Source organism: Rhinopithecus bieti, unplaced genomic scaffold (assembly GCF_001698545.2).
Source record: "Rhinopithecus bieti isolate Rb0 unplaced genomic scaffold, ASM169854v2 scaffold_48368, whole genome shotgun sequence".
NCBI lineage: Eukaryota > Metazoa > Chordata > Mammalia > Primates > Cercopithecidae > Rhinopithecus > Rhinopithecus bieti.
Window position 1 is genome coordinate 78,796 of NW_016819103.1, and position 19,118 is coordinate 97,913.

General features: G+C 45.5%; 1 protein-coding gene across 1 annotated transcript in view; it reads left to right on the forward strand.

Moving 5' to 3' along the window:
* Positions 1–19,118, forward strand: part of SLC6A11 (solute carrier family 6 member 11) — a 125,156-nt gene that overhangs the window by 59,521 nt on the left and 46,517 nt on the right. The window contains exon 6 of the mRNA XM_017858261.1: positions 1,130–1,264. Coding sequence (XP_017713750.1) covers positions 1,130–1,264 — 135 coding nt within the window. The remainder of the gene's footprint in view (positions 1–1,129; positions 1,265–19,118) is intronic.

Here is a 19,118-nt window from a genome sequence, read left to right on the forward strand (position 1 = left end):
GCTATCCTATGCTACTCTATGCTGTCCTATGCTATGCTATGCTACACTATCCTATGTTATGCTATGCTGTGCTATCCTATGCTATGCTATCCTCTGTTATGCTATGCCATCCTATGCTATGCTATGCTACGCTACGCTACGCTATGCTATGCTATGCTATGCTATGCTATACCATCCTATCCTATCATACGTTAGTCTAGCCTATACCATCCTGTGCTATCCTAGTCTCTCTTTAGCTATGAATACGTAACTTTCAGTAAGAGCTGTGGCTTTTAAAATGTGGGTATTGACCCAATAGTGAATTCTGAAGTGGATTTAGAACATCATGACCAGCTTATTAAAAAAAGAATATGACACAAAATACTAGCATGTATCACACATGTGTTATTTTGTGAAACTTCCTTTTCAGCTCTGTGTGTGCTGGATTGTGATATATATTTCTTTCTGTGTTGTGGTCAAAAAAATTCAACAAGCATCACTCTCAAATCAAACACATCACAGGCACTCAGTAGATAGCACCGAAAGACCTCGCCTTTGGTGAGGTATGAGGCAGGAGGACAGACCATGTTAGGGATTACTTCTTGTTGCTGCACCAGGAAGCCCTTCTTTCCTTTACCCCCTCTGTGGCCCACTCCTATCACCCCTGCTTCCTTTTCCTTTTTAATTTTATTTATTGTGGTAAGAACACTTAACATGAGATCTGCTGTCTTAACGTATTTGTAAGTATCCAATGCATTATTGTTGACTGTAGGGGCAATGCTGCCCAGCAGGTCTCTAGAGCTGATGCATCTCACTACTGAAACTTTACACCTCTTCATTAGTGATGCCCCATTTCCCCCCTCCCAGTTCCCCACAACTGCCATCCCACTCTTTGTTCTATGAATTTGACTCTTAGGTACCGCACATGAGTGGAGTCATGCAGTATTTCTCCTTCTGTGACTGGCTTGTGCAGATGAATGGATCAAGCAAGTGTGGTCTATACACACGGGGGAATGCTAGTCAGCCTTGGGAGACAGGGTCCTGGTGCAACATGCAACAACACGGATGCACCCAGAGGACGTTGTGCTGAGTGAAGTAAGCCCATTGCTCTCACCCCCTTCTTGATTCTCTCCTCTCCTCTTGTGCCCAGGTTGTATACGTGACCGCGACATTCCCCTACATCATGCTGCTGATCCTCCTGATACGAGGGGTCACGTTGCCCGGGGCCTCAGAGGGCATCAAGTTCTACTTGTACCCTGACCTCTCCCGGCTCTCCGACCCACAGGTAAGAGTCGCTTGCTCAATGTGCAGCATCAACCACCACCACTGGGAAGCCTTCTGCAGAGCCCCTGCCACTGGCCACTGGGATTCAATGGCTGGTTGAACAGTGGAAAGTCTGTGACCTCTTTCCCAGAATAATTTTAAGTGCATAAATTTAATATGTAGGAAATCAAATATTTTAAAATACCGTTACCGAAACATTTTTAAAAGGCCAATTTGTGACATGGTGATAGATGTACATTTTAAAATGAGGACATTACATAGCCAGATCCAGCAGCAAGTCTGACGACTACTGTGATTTTAAAGCAGCAATGAGCATAAGTGACATTTCAAGATAGCTATACCATGATATGAAAATATCTGGAATTTCTATTGCTAACAGGACTGCAGTTTGTTGCCTGCATCTAAAATTGAAACAAATACTACATTTCAGTTAGAAGTTAACTAAAAATTAAAAAAAAAAAAAACACATTTCTACCCCAAATCACAGATCTCTGCAGTAGTGCCTCTCGGTGAGAGAAACTGGGTCTTTGTTCGTGATTGATTTTCTTTGTGGGAGTAGCTCATAGTAAAAAAAAGAGTTGGAGAAGCTGGCTAAGCTATCAGTTGTCTTTGGTAAGGCATTTGTTGTTCTGAGTGGTGAGTAGTGATTGTGCCTAAGGTTCTCTAAGTGGGTATATGGTGGTGTGCCCTGGACTATATTAAACAGATAAAAACAGAACATCTCACAAGCCCAGTGGTTCTCAACCTCAACTACATGTCAGAAGCTCTTGGGGAGCTTTTGAAAACGCTAATTCCCAGAGCACAACCCAGACCAATTAAAATGAACTCTGTGGGTGTGGGTTGCAGGTGTCCGTATCTTTTAAAGGCCTCTAGGTCATTCTAGTGTGTGAAGTAACTTAATCAAAGACATTTGAGCGGGCGAGCAGGCACTAATTTTTCTATTAAAATACAGAACACATGGAATCAGTACAGTTTCCAAATAGGAAATGAGGCTTGCAGGAAATTTCAAGTCTGCGATCTGTGGCTTCCAGCCACCTCCTGTTAGGGGAGCTTGAGGGGGAAGTGTTTGTTGGGGGGATGGTTAGTGCAGCTCAGAAGCCCCTCATCACTGTGGGCAGAGTGGGAGGTGAGCTCATTTTTGTCTCAGTTTGCCATGCCTTGCAGGGCCTTGAGGCTGAGGATACCACTAGGCACCTGCATGGCATTCTGAATTGCAGGCAGAATCCCTGGGAAGAAGGAAATTAGCTTCAATGTTGGCTTTGCCAGTTCCTGATCTCTGATGGCAAAGGCTCAGTTGAAGGAGCAGTTTTGGAGAACATATTCTACAAAGCACTGGTCGGTCTGTTTTTATGATGGCCATGCATTCTGCCTTGATCCAAGACAGATTTCCCCTTCTCTCCTCTGCTTATGGGCTTCTTTTTTCCTGGGAGTCATTCAAGAGCCACTGAGTGTCACCCAGAGTTTCCAAATCTGGCTGATCATCCGAATATCTCGGAACTGGTTAAAATGCTGATTCCAGGCTCTACTCCTGGAGATCCAGTTGCAGTGGGTCTGTGATGGCACCTGGGCATCCATATTATTAAGAACCCTCAGAGGCGATTCTTATAATCAAAAAAGTTTGGGAAAATCCAGGTGGCACCTAAAACTTCAGAGCCCTGCACACACACATACACACACGCACACACACACACAGAGAGAGAGAGAGAGAGAGAGAGAGAGAGAGAGAGAGAGAGAGAGAGAGAACGAACACAGAAGTGAGTCAAGCCAGGCCATTTTCTACCATCTCCTTCCTTTTAGGCCCTGGCCACCAGCCAGTATTAAGTAGTGGAGAGCACATTGGTCTGAGAGTTGGGACTTGATTTCTCCTGGTTCTGCCATGGATCCTGAGTCACCATGGACAAGTTCCTTCTCCCTTCCTTCTTTCTGGACCTCAGTTTCTCCACTGGTGACATGAAAGAGTTTTCAAAATGGATTTGGAGAGTCCCTGCTTTTCCATGAGCGTAGGCTGGCAAACTATGGCCTCCAGGCCACATCCAGCCCTCTGTCCATTTTTATAAATAATGTTTTATTGGAACACAGCCTGTTATTTGTTTACATATTATAGTCCATGGCTGTTCTAGCACTCAAAGGTAGAGTTGAGTAGTTAAGACAGAAACCCTGTGGACCTCTGTGTCAGGGGGTGGACCCAAGATTACCTACGTATTTGGTAATTTAGAAGGATTCACAGGACACAGAAGCAGTTATACTCATGGATGTGGTTTGTTTCCATCATCAGCAAGACAAAGACAGTCACCAGGCAGAATGTGGAGGAATCCATACACAGGTTTCTCACTTCCCCTCCCTCCTGCCTGGAGCAGGTATGCAGACTGTGTTCCTTCCTCCAGCAAGGAAATGCGGCAGCATGCATGCAGGGTTTCTGCCCAGAGAAGCCTTCCTGCAATGCAGAGTCCAGGTTTTTAGTGAGGGTGTTTTATTGACTGCACAGGTACTCCCTGCCTCCATGATCAGCCACAACCCTCTGACTTCCAGACTGTCAGAGGAAACACAGGCATTTACCAGAAATCACATTGCTGTACAAACAGTCTAAGCAGGCAGACTTTATGGGATTCAGTGTTCCAGGCATACAAAACAACCATGTCACTTAGTACCACAGGGAGCATCCTAAAAGCCCAATTTGCAGACACCAGGCAAGAGCCAACACTACAAATGGGCCCAACTTTAGAGCGACATTGGGCCTGCTCTGTTGACTCTTTCCTACAGGCCTGCAAAATCTCAAGTGTTTACAGCTTGACTCTTTCTAGAAAAAGTTTGCTGACAGTGCACTGGAGTACCCTCAGGGACATGTGAGCAGGGGCTGATGGGCCCCACTCCACATGACCCCCGACTCCGTCCTTATTGCTCTCCACCCCTGCTGCCACCAGCCTAGTCCAGGCCACCACCATCTCCCACGTGAAAACTGTAGTAGCCCCCTAACTGGTCATCCAGAAACGGCTCCTTGACCATCTAGGCCACTCCCCACCCAGCAACAGAGGGATCTTTTTGAAATGTAAATCCGATGGGCACCTCTTTTGCTTAAATCCCTCCTGGGATTCCCTGTGGTCTTTGGAATAAGATCCAAATGGTGGGATCCCCACTGTCCTCTGTGAGATGCCTCCTGGCTGCATCCCCTACCACTCTCCCCCTCTTTCAGCTCATTCCAGATATTGGCCTCCTCTCTGGGCCTCCAATAGATATGGCCTTTCTAACTCAGGGCCTTCACACATGCTGTTTCTCCGCTGAAAACACTCGTTCTTTCTTCCCCAGAGCCGCCTTCCCCACCTTGGCTGACCAACCATCCACTCATCCTTTTTTTTTTTTTTTTTTTTTTGAGATGGGCTCTTGTTCTGTCATCCAGGCTAGAGTGCAGTGGTGCGATCTCAGCTCATTGCAACCTCCGTCTCCCAGATTCAAGCAATTCTCCTCCTCAGCCTCCCAAGTAGCTGGGATTACAGGTGTGCACCACCACACCTGGCTAATTTTTGTATTTTTTTTTTTTTTTTTAAGTAGAGATGGGGTTTTGCCATGTTGGCCAGGCTGGTCTTGAACTCCTGAGCTCATGATCCACCCCCTCGGCCTTCCAAAGTGCTGGGATTACAGGTGTGATCCACCGTGCCTGGCCCACCCATCCTATAGGACTTAGTTTAAACATCACTTTCTCAGGCAAGTCTTTTCTGACTGCTCAACCATGCACCACCCCCCAGCACCCCATACTTATTTTCCAAAGCACCTACATATCCTATATATTTACAGTAAAATATTTGTGTGTATATATAATTGTGTGTGATCTTTATTTGTTCAATGTCCATTTATTGTTGAACAGATATTTTCTGAGTGCCTACTCTGTGTCAGAGATTATTGTAGGCATTGACAATTTTCCACAGGGTGGCCACTAGCTGAGAAGGCAGCTTGGGAGCAAGGTCTGTATCTGCCTTTCCTACCATTGTATCCTTAGTCCCTGATGAGCTCAATGCCTGGTACACAGTAGGTGTTCCTTAAATGTTTGTTGAATGATAGGGATAAGGGCTATTTTCATTTTTCACGAGAAGGTTCTCTTTGACAAAAAGTCTAATGACCTCCAGATTGCCAAATCCGTGAGCTGTAATGTTTTTTGATTCTCTATCAGTGATGGCTAGGAAGCGTGCATGTGTGTTTGTGTGTGTCCCAACAACAACTATGTCCCCAAAAAGCAACTGCTGATTTTCTGTGGCATAAATAAGGATAGCGACCCCAAAAGGGAAAGGAAAACAAAACCCCATGTATGTTGGTGATTTTTGGAAGCTGGGGTATGCTGCAGGAAGAAGCCCAATGTGGCCTGATTCCAACTGTCCCCATTTGTGAATACCCAGCCCATGAAGAAGCAGGAAGCACTGGTTTCCATTCCTGCTCTCCTGCAGTGGTGATATGACCTTAAGTAAGGCCCCTAGCCTCTAGGGGGCCTTGTCCCCTCCTCCCTCAGTCACAGGTTGCACTTGCCTGCCCCAGCAGATGGCCTTGAAGGTGGAGTCATTTGATGGCCCAGTCATGGAGAAATGTTTTTTCTTTTCAATTATGTATGTATGTTAATAGGCATTAGGAATAAAACTAGGACATAAACCATATCAAAACCATGGCTTTATTGCTATTATTGCTAGAATGAAACTATGTATATGATATGTATGATCTCATACACACACATATATACATACATACGTATATATACAGGTTGAGTATCCCTAAACGCTCCAAAGTTTGAAACTTTCTGTGTGTTGACATGGCTCTCAAAGGAAATGCTTCAATGAGCACTGGAGCTCATTGGACATATATATGCCATATATACAATTAAAAGTGAGGCTAATTTAAAGGCAAATGTTAAAAAATTATTAAAATAAACATGGACATGACAAATGTAGTGCAGGTGGAAGGTGGCTGGCCAACATCTGAGGCACCGTGCTGTGGGGGTAGAGAAACATCCTAAGCTAGTCTTAGGACTTCCATAGCCACATGGTCACCCTACAGACAACTGAGGCACAGCTCCCAAATTTAGAGAGAGTAGATTAGTAAGAGGGGTTGACTGGAAGTATTTTATCATGAAGTCAGTGAAAGTTTCAATCTAGTATCTCTTTGTAATGTTGCCCTCTTAGTAAGTCCAGATTATTTGTTTGTTTTCTGAAAATGATCCTTAGTTTTCCTATACTTCTAGAAATGATCCTGCACTTCAAATTGCACCAAGAAGAAAAGTTCCCAGATAGTGGAAGAAAAGTTCCCAGCCATAGGCCTGGCTGTTGGGCTAGTCTGGGAGTATGGGCACCTTTGTCTCTTTGGGATAATCCAGCAGTTGTAGTATTCGGGCCTCTTGCAGCTATGAGAAATTAAAGGGGTGACTCTGTAGCCAGTAAAATCTCTCCTACAAGTGGAGAAATAGGAAATAGGAAGGAGAGATGATTAGGGTAGGAAGAGAAGCCTGCAGGAAGTCAGAGGGCTGGGCCTCAGGCTGAGCTCCAGGACACATTCAGGTCTCCAGCCTCTGAGCCCCATTGGTCCCCAGGGCTGCTCCATCTAGTCCCTTGGAGGATGAGGGTAAGCTCAGGTGGACTGAGGGCCGGGAGGGGGTGAAATGAGCACTTGGCGGGGAGTCCTTCCTAGTCTATGGACTCCAGGAGGGCAGGAATTACGACAATCATGTGTCCCACTCATCTATCACCAGAGCCCAGCAACCCTTCCTTAATTTGTTCCATTGGTAGTTATTCCCCCCTGCCTGTGACAGGTACTCAGCATGTAGAATGAGTAAGAGCCTCCTTGTCCCCAGGGAGCACACAGTCTGATAGGAAAGGGTGGAGTCTCACCTCTTCTGGGGTTCCCTCCCTAGAGGAAGAGGGAAGTGGGGTTGGATGAGACCAGAAGTTCTCCTCCATTCTTACAGTTTGTTGAGAAGGAGTAGCAAATTTTTGTTGGTAATCATCTGAGTGCCAGAGCCTGTGAACGACTTATGCCTTTTATATGTTAGAGTGGGCTTAAAGTGACTGCATTTAGGCTGGACACAATGGCTCACCCCTGTAATCCCAGCACTTTGGGAGGCTTAGGCAGGCGGATCACTTGAAGTCAGGAGTTCCAGACCAGCCTGGCCAACATGGTGAAACCCCGTATCTACTAAAAATATAAAAATTAGCCAGGTGTTATGGCACACGCCTGTAATCCTAGCTACCCTGGAGGCTGAGGCAGGAGGATTACTTGAACCTGGGAGGTGGAGATTGCAGGGAGCCAAGATAGTGCCACTACACTCCAGCCTGAGGGACAGAGCGAGACTCCGTCTCAAAAATAAATAAATAAATAAGTAAATAAAATAGAGTGGCTGCATTTGTACCATCACTTTCCCTCTCTTGCCTTTCTAGGAAATTCCTGGGAAGGTCCACTGGGAAGTCAGGAGGGCTGTTAGCTGGTGCACCTTGCGTTAGAACCCCAAAATTGCCTTGTCTCTTGTGGCTCCATGAAGGGCCAGCCTGCCATCATGCTCCAGTAATAACCATGGGGATGGCATGTTATCAGCAGAGCTTACTTCTCTGCAAACGTGTGTGGGGTTCATGAAGACTGGGCCTGGGCCAGGACAGGCGGGCATGTGCACCCAGTTTGGCCCTGTGGCCCCTCCATGATCCAGGATCTCCATTAATTCCAGACTGACCCCCCAGCTCCCTTTCCCTCAGGATTACAAGGGGCTCAGACATGCCTATTGCTATGTCATTTACATTTCTAAAGGGGACAAAGGGCATCCACTGGTGCAAAGCTCTGGACTCCAGCTTCCAGTCTTATACAAGGACGTTCCCTGGGAGGGTGTTCCTGCCTCTCCACATGTGGGCGGCAGGGATTCTGCATGAAGCCTGATGAAGTGTTGAGCTGGGTGGCTGTGGCTGCCTTCACGGTGGCCCCTTCATCCTCCCTCCTGGCCAGTAAAGCCAGAAAGGGTGAGAAGAGTTTAGCTGGGAAACCTGAGGGCTGAGACGGCACAGCAAGTCATTTCTACTCCTTCTTTGGAGACTTGGGAGCCATTTTACTTTCCTACTCTTTATGCAAAAGTGGGGAGAATACCTTCTCCACTGATCAAGAGAGAGAACTGTGAAAATTGTTTGAAAGTCTAACGGGTGTGCACCCAACCAGTGCAGTCACAATGAACGTCCCAACCACCTTATTTAAAATCGCACCACTACCCCCTGTGCTTCTGGCGCATCTCATCTGTCCTCCCAGCTTTTACTTATCACCATCGCAGACGCCATTCATTTTGCATCACCGTTCTCCACCCACTAGGATGTACGCCCCATGTGGGTGGAGAATGTATCTGTTACCTGCCCTGTTCAATCTCCAGACCTGAAACAGTCCCCGCAACACAGGAAGTGCTCATTTTTTGAGTGAGTCGAAGGAAGGACCAAACAAACAAACAAAGGAAGGAAGGAAAGACAGAAGGAAGAACAATTTCTAGTAGAGCCTGTGTTATTTTGTGTTATGGTTGCAGTTGTGGGTGTGTTCTTCAGAAAGAGGTATTCTTGGTGTAGTGGGATCTGGTGTGGAGGGGAGGAAATGGGAGTCACTCTGCTGCCACTGCGTGACCAACAGCCTGCCCCTTGACCTCTCTGGGCTCCAGGTTCTCACGTGTGCATTGTGGGTGAGAATATCGGCTGCACAGGGAGGAGGCAGTGGGGCAAGTGTGCACATGAGGCCCGGAGACCTCCACTTCTCCCTTCTGGCACCCAGCCCAGGGCCTGGGAGCCAGAAAGGCTCTGGAACACCGGCGGCAGTCCTCATTTTTGCCTCCACCTCACCAGCCCTGGGCAGAATGAGTCAGGGCCCCACAGCCCAGGTGGGGGTCTTTGAACTTGGAACCGAGGACCTTTATTGTGGATCCAGTAAATTAAGTTTCTCGTCAAGAACTTGAAGTGACACAGCAGCTTGCTCCTTTTGTCCCCCAGCAATTTGCATTCTGTGGTCTGTTATAACTTTCTAAACATTTGTTTGTCTTCACTGTCAGCCCCGTGTTCTCTCTGAAGTGTGAAGTACTTCCACTCCATTTTTCTCCCCTCAAATTTTTACTTTCTGTCTTTTCAGTTTTTGGGGAGCTAAGGGGATCTTGCAAGAAATCATATTGTTTCTGCCCCAGATTCCCGCTCCTCTCACTCTTCATTGTGTTTCAAGTGTGTGTTTTCAGTACAAGAACAGAAAGGCCTGTCACAGATCCAAATGGCGGGGTCTGCTTTCCCAGGGCACTGGTGCACCAGTTTCCCAGATCTACCTCCTCTGTGCAGGGAACTGGAGCCTGAGGCTACGGCGTCCAAACTCTGGGGCTGGGATGAAAGATGCTCACACTGTGAGAGTACCTCAGAACACCAAATATTCCCTGCCTCCCCACCCCACAAAAGGATGAATCAGGGAAAACAAGACCCCAGTTCAAGACCCTACCTGTTGAACCTCACAGATGTTACCATGGAATTGCTGCCACCTGGTGGCAGTGTACTCTGATTCTAAGCAAGGACCCAAAGAAAATTGGGCCTTCTGGCTGCTGGACTTTCAAACCAAAATGTCTGTATTGCCATCAACGTAGAGACATTATATACGGTTTTGAAAATATTGCAAGCCTCACTGAGGTGGGAGCCACTCCTTGAGACTGAAAGTCCCCCAAGGTTTCCTTTCAGTGTATTTGTTTCTGGGTTAGCTTCACTGTTCCTAATACCAAGCACTGGAATGTAAAATCAGATCATCACACATAGCTCTTATTTTCAAGGAAATGACAGTCTCTTGACACAGATACATGATTAAACCAGTGACAACAGTGGTGCAGGGCGGTGCTGGGGTTGGAACTGACCTGACAGGTGCACTCCTCCCAGTCAGAGGGTAAATTCCTCCATAATTAGAGTTGCATTACTGATCTAACATCGCACACATTTAGAGGTAGTGGATGTTTATTCTTTTCTTGTTTTATTCCTGGCTGTTTCAGCAGTGTCTTACGATCCACAGTCCTGGAGGTTGAAACACTGCTTGGGTACTCATAAAACTACTGATGCTAGTTATCATTGATTGATTGCTGACTCTATGCCAGGTGTTGTGCTTTAGAAACTGGTCTTTTAGTTTATCCAATCAGCAAATAGTTGAAAATTATTATATTTTAGACTTAGGAGCTAAATGCTATATATAAGTAAAATTCTCATGACCTATAAAATAGGACCTGAGGTCCTTATACGTCATCTTATAAGTCACGAGAATTTTAAAGCCTATGTCTTAAAGCTTTTACCAATGAGGGGACTGAGGCTCTGAGAGGCTGAAGCTTGCACAGCCAGCAGCTGAACCCAGGTGAGTCTGACTTGGCTGTGTAAGGGATGCAGTGCTGAAACTGTGTCGTGTCTGATTTTCCTGACCTCTCTCTGTCCCTGCCCAGTCGTGAGCTGGCAATCTGGCTCTGGAGTCTCTGAGCATCCCAAAGCTATGTGACAACTTTGCAAGAATCCTAGAATCTTAGCCTTGGGCAGCTTTAATCTCCCTTCAGCGCAGGAATCTTCTCTGTGGTAACCTGGTCAGCCTCCACTTGGCCCCTCATGTGAGAGGGAGGCCTGTGACCTCCACTTTGGGACAGGGTTTCACTCGCCTGGTTCCCAAGTTGAGACATTTGTTCATTCTATAATTTGATTATTCTTTCTTCACTTATCTGCTTTAGTTTGTCAGTCCCCCACTTTGGGAGTATCTACCAAGGTTCAGCATGCTAAGTTAAGTGCAGCCTGAACACCTGAGGCACAAGTCGGCCTCCTCCGGGTGAATAGAATAGAATCAAATCACCTCCAAGGTGGGTTCCTGCCTCCTCTTGCTCCCCGCTGCTCCCTTTCTCACATGGCAGACCAAGGGAGCTTTATAAAAGGGATCCTGGATCGTACAACCTTCTGGCATTGTTCTTTGAATGTATTTTCTTTTAATTATTTGAATGTATTTGTATTATATATTTATAGTAGCTACTTTAAAATCTTTTATACTACATAGTTTAATTCCGGGTGACAACCTTAACCTTGTGTAGGCTCAACTTTGTTTTCTTAGTGCAGGTCTGTAGAAATCTGGACTGTTCCCAAGCCCCTCTAACTCAATAGGACTTGATAGGATTCCAAGCTCTGTCTCCCCTGTAAATCACATCAGGCCTTGGCTTTAGACTTAATTAGGATGGGTGTAAAGTAGTTCTGACTCTACAGCATGGGTCTCAGCTGAGGAAGCTTTACCTCCCAGGAGACATTTGGTAATGTCTAGAGACATTTTTTGATTGTTACAACTGGGGGATGTTGCCAGGCCCACCTCTACTAAAAATACAAAAATTAGCCGGCTGTGATGGCGTGTGCCTGTAGTCCTAGCTACTGGGGAGGCTGAGACTGGAGAATTGCTTGAACCAGGGAGGTGGAAGTTGCAGTGAGCCAAGATCGCGCCGCTGCACTCCAGCCTGGGCAACAAAAGCAGGACTCCATCTCAAATAAATAAATAAAGAAATCCCTCCCTAGACCCTATGACCTAACAAAGCCCTTGTTTTATTCACAGGGCTGATGGCTGTCTGAAGTAATCTCATGCTTATTTGTTGATGTGTTCATTGTTAGTATCCCCATTTAGAAAGTGACCTCCATGTGAGCAAAGAATTTGTTTGTCTTATCCATTGTGAACTTCTCAGCACCTGGCACAGAGCCTGGTGTATGAGAGGCTCCCAGTCAGCACTGGATGAATGTATGGATGGATGGACAGACGGACGGGTGGATGGATGATAGATGGATACATGAATGGGTAGATGGATGATAGATGGACAGATGGATAGATGAATGATAAATGGATAATGAATGGGCATATGGACAGATAGATGCATGGCTGGATGACGAATGGATGGATGGTTAATGAATGGATGATGGAAGATAGATGGATGTATGATGGAGGCTTGGATGGATGGATAGGTGGATGGATGGATGGTGGATGCCATATAGTGATTTAGATGAAGGAACATAGACAATCAGAGAAGAATAACATTATTTTCAGTCACATGTCCTGGAAAAGACTTTATGAAACAGTCTTTTTTTTTTTCTTTTTTGAGATGGAGTCTCACTCTGTTACCCAGGCTGGAGTACAGTGGCTTGATCTCAGCTCACTGCAACCTCTGTCTCTTATGTTCAAGTGATTCTCCTGCCTCAGCCTCCTGAGCAACTGGGATTACAGCTGTGTGCCACCACATCTGGCTAATTTTTGTATTTTTAGTAGAGACAAGGTTTCACCGTGTTGGCCAGGCTGGTCTCGAACTCCTGACCTCAAGTGATCTGCCCGTCACAGGCTCCCAAAGTGCTGGGATTACAGGTGTGAGCTACCATGCCCTGCTGAAACAGACAGTCTTTGATTTGATCTCTGCAGGATTAGGAAGAAAAGTCTTTTCAGAAATAAGCAAAGATCAGAGGTGGAAAGTCTGCGTATATGCAGGATATATATGGTCCATAGTTCAGTGTAGCTACAAGATAGATTTTATGATAGGGAATCATAAGAAATAAGATGAAGTCAGTAGGCTGAAGCCCCTTCGTTAAGAACCTTGACTGCCAAGCCAAAGAGTTCAGATTTCATTCATTGGTCTGGAGGGAGCTGTTGAATGTTTTTGAGCAAGAGATGATTGGCATGAAGAGAGCTGTAATTTCAGAAGATTACTGAGATAAGAGAGAGGCTCAGCAAAGCTCATCAACGAAGAGTATGCATTTTCAGAGCAGCATGTGAATGCCTGCTCTTCATTCTCCACTGTGTGACATTAGGCAGGAGGCTCACCCTCCCTGAGCCTCAGTTTCCTCTCTTGTAAGCTTGTAGAGGAGAGAGCCTTATCCTTTACTCATCTCCTTCCTCCATGCAGATTTGGTAAGGTTAGGTGAAAAAGCACATATTAGCTGTTTAGAAAGGGCAAGCAAATAGAACAAATTTGGATAATACAAAGAGTTTGGAGGAAAAGGAGGCTGCCATCAAATTACCTTGAGTTTTGAGGAGTATGGCAAGGAAAGAATCTGACTGAGGCTAGAGAAGGCTTTGCAATGTCTTGGGGGTCTGAGAAGCAGCCTGGCAGCTGTGATGTTACAGCCTATGGGCAGTTGTGACTGGAGCTAGCGCCATCGTGTGAGTTTGTCTGTCTACCTCCAGATGTTCAAGAGGATTAACACAGGAAGGAGAAGTGGCGTCACTTCAAAGAGATGTTAGCAAACATTCAAGGTGCACCTACTGTATGCAAGGCCCAGCCAAGCAGTGAGAGTACGGGATGAAATGGTGGTGTTTTCACCCTTGATAATTTTGCTGTCTCATAGAGGAGAGATGTTGTCACGGTAGGGGCTGGTGAGAACCCTGGAAAGTCATGAGCTGAGCTGTGCCAGCACAAAAAAGGAATAACTGAGTGCAGGAGTAACCCTGTTTTCAGGTAGTCTCAGGCTGTTTTGTTAGAATTCTCACCTCATGTTTATTCATCCACCAAATATTTGTTGAGTACCTACTCTGTGCCAGGCATGATGCCAGGCTTTGCTTTTTAAATGAGTCGGGAGAAATTTACCAAGTATCCATTCTTGCTAGACATGTCCTGGGCACTGTGGGAGTGGGGTGGAGGTTGGGTGGGGAGGATGAATAAGGCACATTTCCTGTTTTCTCAGACAGGAGTTTTAAATGGGGAGGGTCTTTAACCCCCCCCCCCAAAATTGCACATTAAATTTTGCAGATTAAGTATAGTTTTTTTTAGGTCAATAGATTTTTATTAATTTTAGCTGTTTTAAGTTTACAGAAAAATGGAGCAGAAAGTACAGAAAGCTCCCATATACACCCCACACCTCCTCCCAATGCCCATTTCCCATATTAGGAACATCTTGCATTTGGGTGGTACATTTGCTACAATCAAGGGGCCAATAGGTTCTCTCTTGGTGTTGTACCTCCTATGGGTTTGGAGGTACCTCCAAATGTGCAATGTTGTACCTCCAGTGAATGTGTAATGGCATGCACCCACCATTGCAGTATCACACAGAGTAGTTTTCCTGCCCTAGAAATCCCCTGTGCTCTGCCTATTCAGCCCGCCTCCCCCAACTGAACTTTTCCCTACCTCCATAGTGTTGCCTTTGCCAGAATGTCATATAGTTGGAATCATACAGTATGTAGCCTTTTCAGAGGCTAAACTTATTACTACTCAAAGTGTCTCCAGGCCAGTAGCACCAGCCTTATTTGGGAGCTTGTCAGACATGCTGATTCTCTCAGGCCCCATCCCAAGTCTGCTCAGTCAGAACCTGCATTTTAGCAACACCCCTCGTGGTTTTTACACACATGAAAATTTGAGGAGCGCTGGTCTAAGAGAGTACTCAAGGCAGGCTGAGGCCTGTCAGACAAACCCGTGAGGGCTTGTGGTTAGAGGAAGCAGGTGGGGCCAAGTAGTCCAGGCAAGAAGGAGTTCCTTCTTGGGGCCACCCACCTGCCCTCGCTCCCACTCCAAGGGAGAGAGAGAGAGAGAAACACCTCAGAGCTTCCCGAAAAGGGAATGGAATGGATCCCTTCAGCGATTTCCACTTTCTAGAACTACATTGTCCCATACAGTAGCCACAAGCCACATCTGTCTATTTAAATTGAAATTAAATAAAATTTACAGCCCAGTTTCTCTGTTTCATTAGTCAAATTTCCCATGCTCAATGCCCACCTGTGGCTAGTGGCCACCATATCAGACAGCACATATATAGAACGTGTCTATCATCATAGAACATTCTATTGGACAGCAGTGCTTTACAGGAAAAAAAGGCCCAAGAAGCAGGAGGGTATGTAGAAACTGGAGCTCCAATTGTGCCAGGTGTTGGAAATGGAGCAGTCACTCCTGGTGCCCTGAAGGCACGCTGACAGCCCTTGTGGGTTTCCTTCCTAAGAATAAAACAGTAGAATTCTAAGAATGCCCACTGAAGAGTCAGGACGAGAACCATGGCCACAATTGTCTTTGGCAGAAAGGACTGCAATTAAAGTCCATCTGTGAAGTGCTGTGGGAGGCTGATAGCTGTACATGCAGCACCACTGGGCTGGGAGGAAAGGGTCTATCCTAAGTGCAGTGGAGAGATAGGAGGTGTGGTGCTGACTCAGTCAGTGTGGCTGTTAACTATCTTCGTCCTCTTTCTGAATAAGAAAAAATACTCTAGGACACAAATTCCACTCCAAATCCCACACTCTCATCATCCCTGTGATATCTACTTTTTGGTTCTGCCTTATTACTTCTTAAGAGTTGATACTTGTATTTCACAACATGCTTTACTGATTTCTTTGCTCCCCATTGTTTTCATTCCTTTCTACAGGATTACATTTTCTTCTTGTTGGAGTTAATCCTTTAGTAGTTCTTTGAGCAAGGACCTGGAGTAACTAAGCTCTCTTAGTCTGTGTATTTCTGGAAAGACATTTATTTCACTTGAGTGGTAGTTTAGCTGGGTATAGAATTGTAGGATGGTAATTTTTAAGTTATATTTTGATGCCCATATTGCAAGAGCAGTGTGTAATCATACCCACATCTGGCACTTTCATGGTGAGCTGAGGGGTAGAGTTTCTAACTTCTGGCTCACTATGGGACAATCCTTTCTAGCTCCCAGCTCTTTTCAGTAAGCCTAATTAGCTTTTGGTCATACCCACAGCATGCAATCTTAACTCTACCATTGGGAAGGAATGAAACCTCAGCCTCTTGGACTTCTGTTTGCTCAGATGTCCCTATGGGTTGCTAGATCTATTCCTCCTCCTCCTCAACTTTCAGTTTTGACTTCTCATTTCTAGCATCTGGGAGAATTTTCTATCTTCCTTAAAATGGATTTAAAATGTTACAGATTTAAAAGTCTGTGATTTAAAATATTTCATAATTATCTGTTTTCTGTAACTCTCATAAAAATATTAACCCTCAGCATTTACTTTTCTTTATCTGCTAGTCTTGAACACGATATATTGAATGTTCAAGTAGCCAATTAATATTAAGGGAGATACCCTTAGTTACTCATGCTTAATTCAGTAGCTCAATTTTATTCATAAAGTCATGTGTCAGTGGTGGTGATGGCATATTTCATAATTTCCATGGTTTTATATTCTGACACTAAATTTCTTTCTTACACATAGAGGAAAATTATACTCATGAAGGTATTTGGCAAAGAACTCCATGAAGCTCATTTATTTGCTACTTTAATAAGTTTGAGAGCCAGTGTATAGGTCCATCTTCTTCTTTTGTTGATGAATACCTGAGTGCCAGAGAGAGGATATGGCTCACCCAAGGCCACAGCTGGTGGAGAACTGGACCAGGACTGAGAACCTCCAGTTGAAACATTTGCCACTTTTCCACCCCTTTGAGTCTATTTGCTCATCTATGAAATGAAGAAGTTAGACCAGACATGGAATCAGGTCCTGCCTCACTAATTTTGTGTCCTTGGGCAGGTCACATAACCTCTCTGGGCTTCCATATTAATAAACCCTACTCTGTCCACCTCAAATGGCTGCGGAAAGCATCAAATAGGCAGATGTGTGTAAAAGAGCTCTGAGCCTCACGAGAGCTACAGAGAGGTGTATGCAGCTCTTGTTATTAAGTTGCTATGACTGGCTCTTGCAGCTCCTCCATAGTTGGGAAGAAGTGTGCTTTGCAGATGCAGTGTGTTCTGATGATTTCTGATCTAGCAGTGCTTTGTAAGAGAGCAGGAATTTATTCTGTGAGCAGCAAGATGTTGGGTCTTTGATACCTCTTAGTTGGCTGGGATTGTGACACTTGATGTCCTTCTCTGAAAATTCATTGGTGTGTGAATCTCATGTTCCATTTCTCTCACTTCTCATATGCAAGCCAAGCGCTGGAAAGCCCTACAGGGCGAGTGCTGAGTCCTGCATAATATTCATACAGAGGCCAAACATAGCTCTGGCTCCTTGCTTAGGGTCTCAGTGACGTTCCAAACAGTAGAGGCCAGTGGGTGCTGCTCAGCCTCCTATGCTGTATCCATCTCAGTCCTTCACGGACTCATCCCAGGAGGCATTGTTGCATGGTAGGAAACTCCCAGGCTAAGAATCAGGAAACCTAGCTACACCACCGACCTTGAACTGTCACTGTACTTCCCTGTGCCAGAGTTCCATCAGCCGTAAAATGAGAGTATAGTAAAATCACTGTCTTCCACTTTTTTTTTTTTTACTATCAATAATCCCTTTTATTTTCCCCCTTATGACCCACCAACACAGGCCATGTTGTGCTGACAGGAAGTTCCTAATAGCAGTTGTATGTGTCTGACTAATAAAAGCTGGCAAAGCCCAGGAATCATTCTTTAAAATGTACTTTGGGGGAGATAAAGCCCAGAGAGAAGGGATGATTTACCTGTGGTCATGAGAAGATTTTTATATCATAAATCACCTGGTAGGGGGAAACTGCACGTCTCCAAGGTTATAGATGATAGTGCATTAGGATTTCCCAAGGCTGTGGGAGTGCGTGGGGGAAACGGGTTGGGTGAATGTCATTCTAAGCAAGAGTATGATTAACTTTCCTAGGGGTTAATCCAAGCTACACTTGACCAACCTTTCCAGAACGTGAACATTTTGTTCAACTCTACCTCTCCTATGATGGTTTGCAAACTGCCTAGCACATAGTAGCTGCTCATTAAGTACATATTGTAGAATGTGTTTGTCATCTCAGAGTTAAGCTCCTGCCTGGGACAGTGGGTACCAGGATAATTGTTCTTCTTCTCCAGTCCTGTCACCTGTTTGGAGCTTTAAAGAAAATATTCCCTAAGAAAGACAGATGAGGAAAATAAATAACAGATACAGACCTCTTTAGTGAATACCTCAGAGACAGAATATAAAATTAATCCACAGGTTTGTGCAAGGTGAGCTTGGAGGAATGCAAACTTCTATCTTCTTATACTTGCTCCCCTTTCTCTCTTGACTCGTGAAAGACTTATACCTTGCCCAGAAGGGGAACAGCTGAAAATGAGGTTTAACAACTGCTCAGATGAATCTGTGAATCATAGATGGATAATGTCAGGAGTTCAGAGGTGTTTTTAATCTTTGAGGGGATGTCAAGGAGGAGACAACTGATCCCAGAAAACTCAGTTTTTCTGATCTGAGACTGACGTTGGTTTTGGTTTCTGACATCACCTGGGCAGGGTAGGAATTTCCTCAGTTTCCCCTCACTGATGCAAGCATGAGTTACTGGGCACAAAGCATAGTCTTCTCACAAAAGGATTCCTGAGAAGTCGTGAATGCATCTCTTCCAGTGAGGCCACCAGTTCCCACTGTGGGATGAGAGTATTCCTTCTGCTGTCTTGTGGGTTGGTTCTGCCTGCACAGGGAACACCCACATGCCCACCCCCTGGACTCTACCATGGGTGTTTCACTATGTCAACTTCACCACAAACCTTTCTAGCCCCGTCCATGCATTCTGTTTTATTTTTTGATACACTTCAAAGTAAGTTGTAGACATCGGTACACTTCAGCCTTAAGCATGTTGGCATTGATGTCTGTAACTTACTTTATTTTTACCTAATCATTCTTGGCTTTGCAGCTCAACCCAAAGCCCTGAAAAATCGCTGAGGAAGCCTGAGGAATGAAGACAGCCCCTCCCTCACAGTGGCTTTGCCCCAAAGCCAAGGCCACTGTGTCCCACACATTATCCAGGAGGGCATGTTGTGGTGGCCTGCCATCTCCCGTTAGTCCACCGAGGTTAGCCGCCCCTCCTGGTTTCCTGCCTGACACAGCCCTGCATGTTTACCCATTCCCCTATGCCTCTGGGTCCTGCTGCTCCCACTGGCCTATGTGAACCAGGATGCTCCACTAGTCAGATTCCCAAGGAACTGGAGCCATTTAAAGCTGTC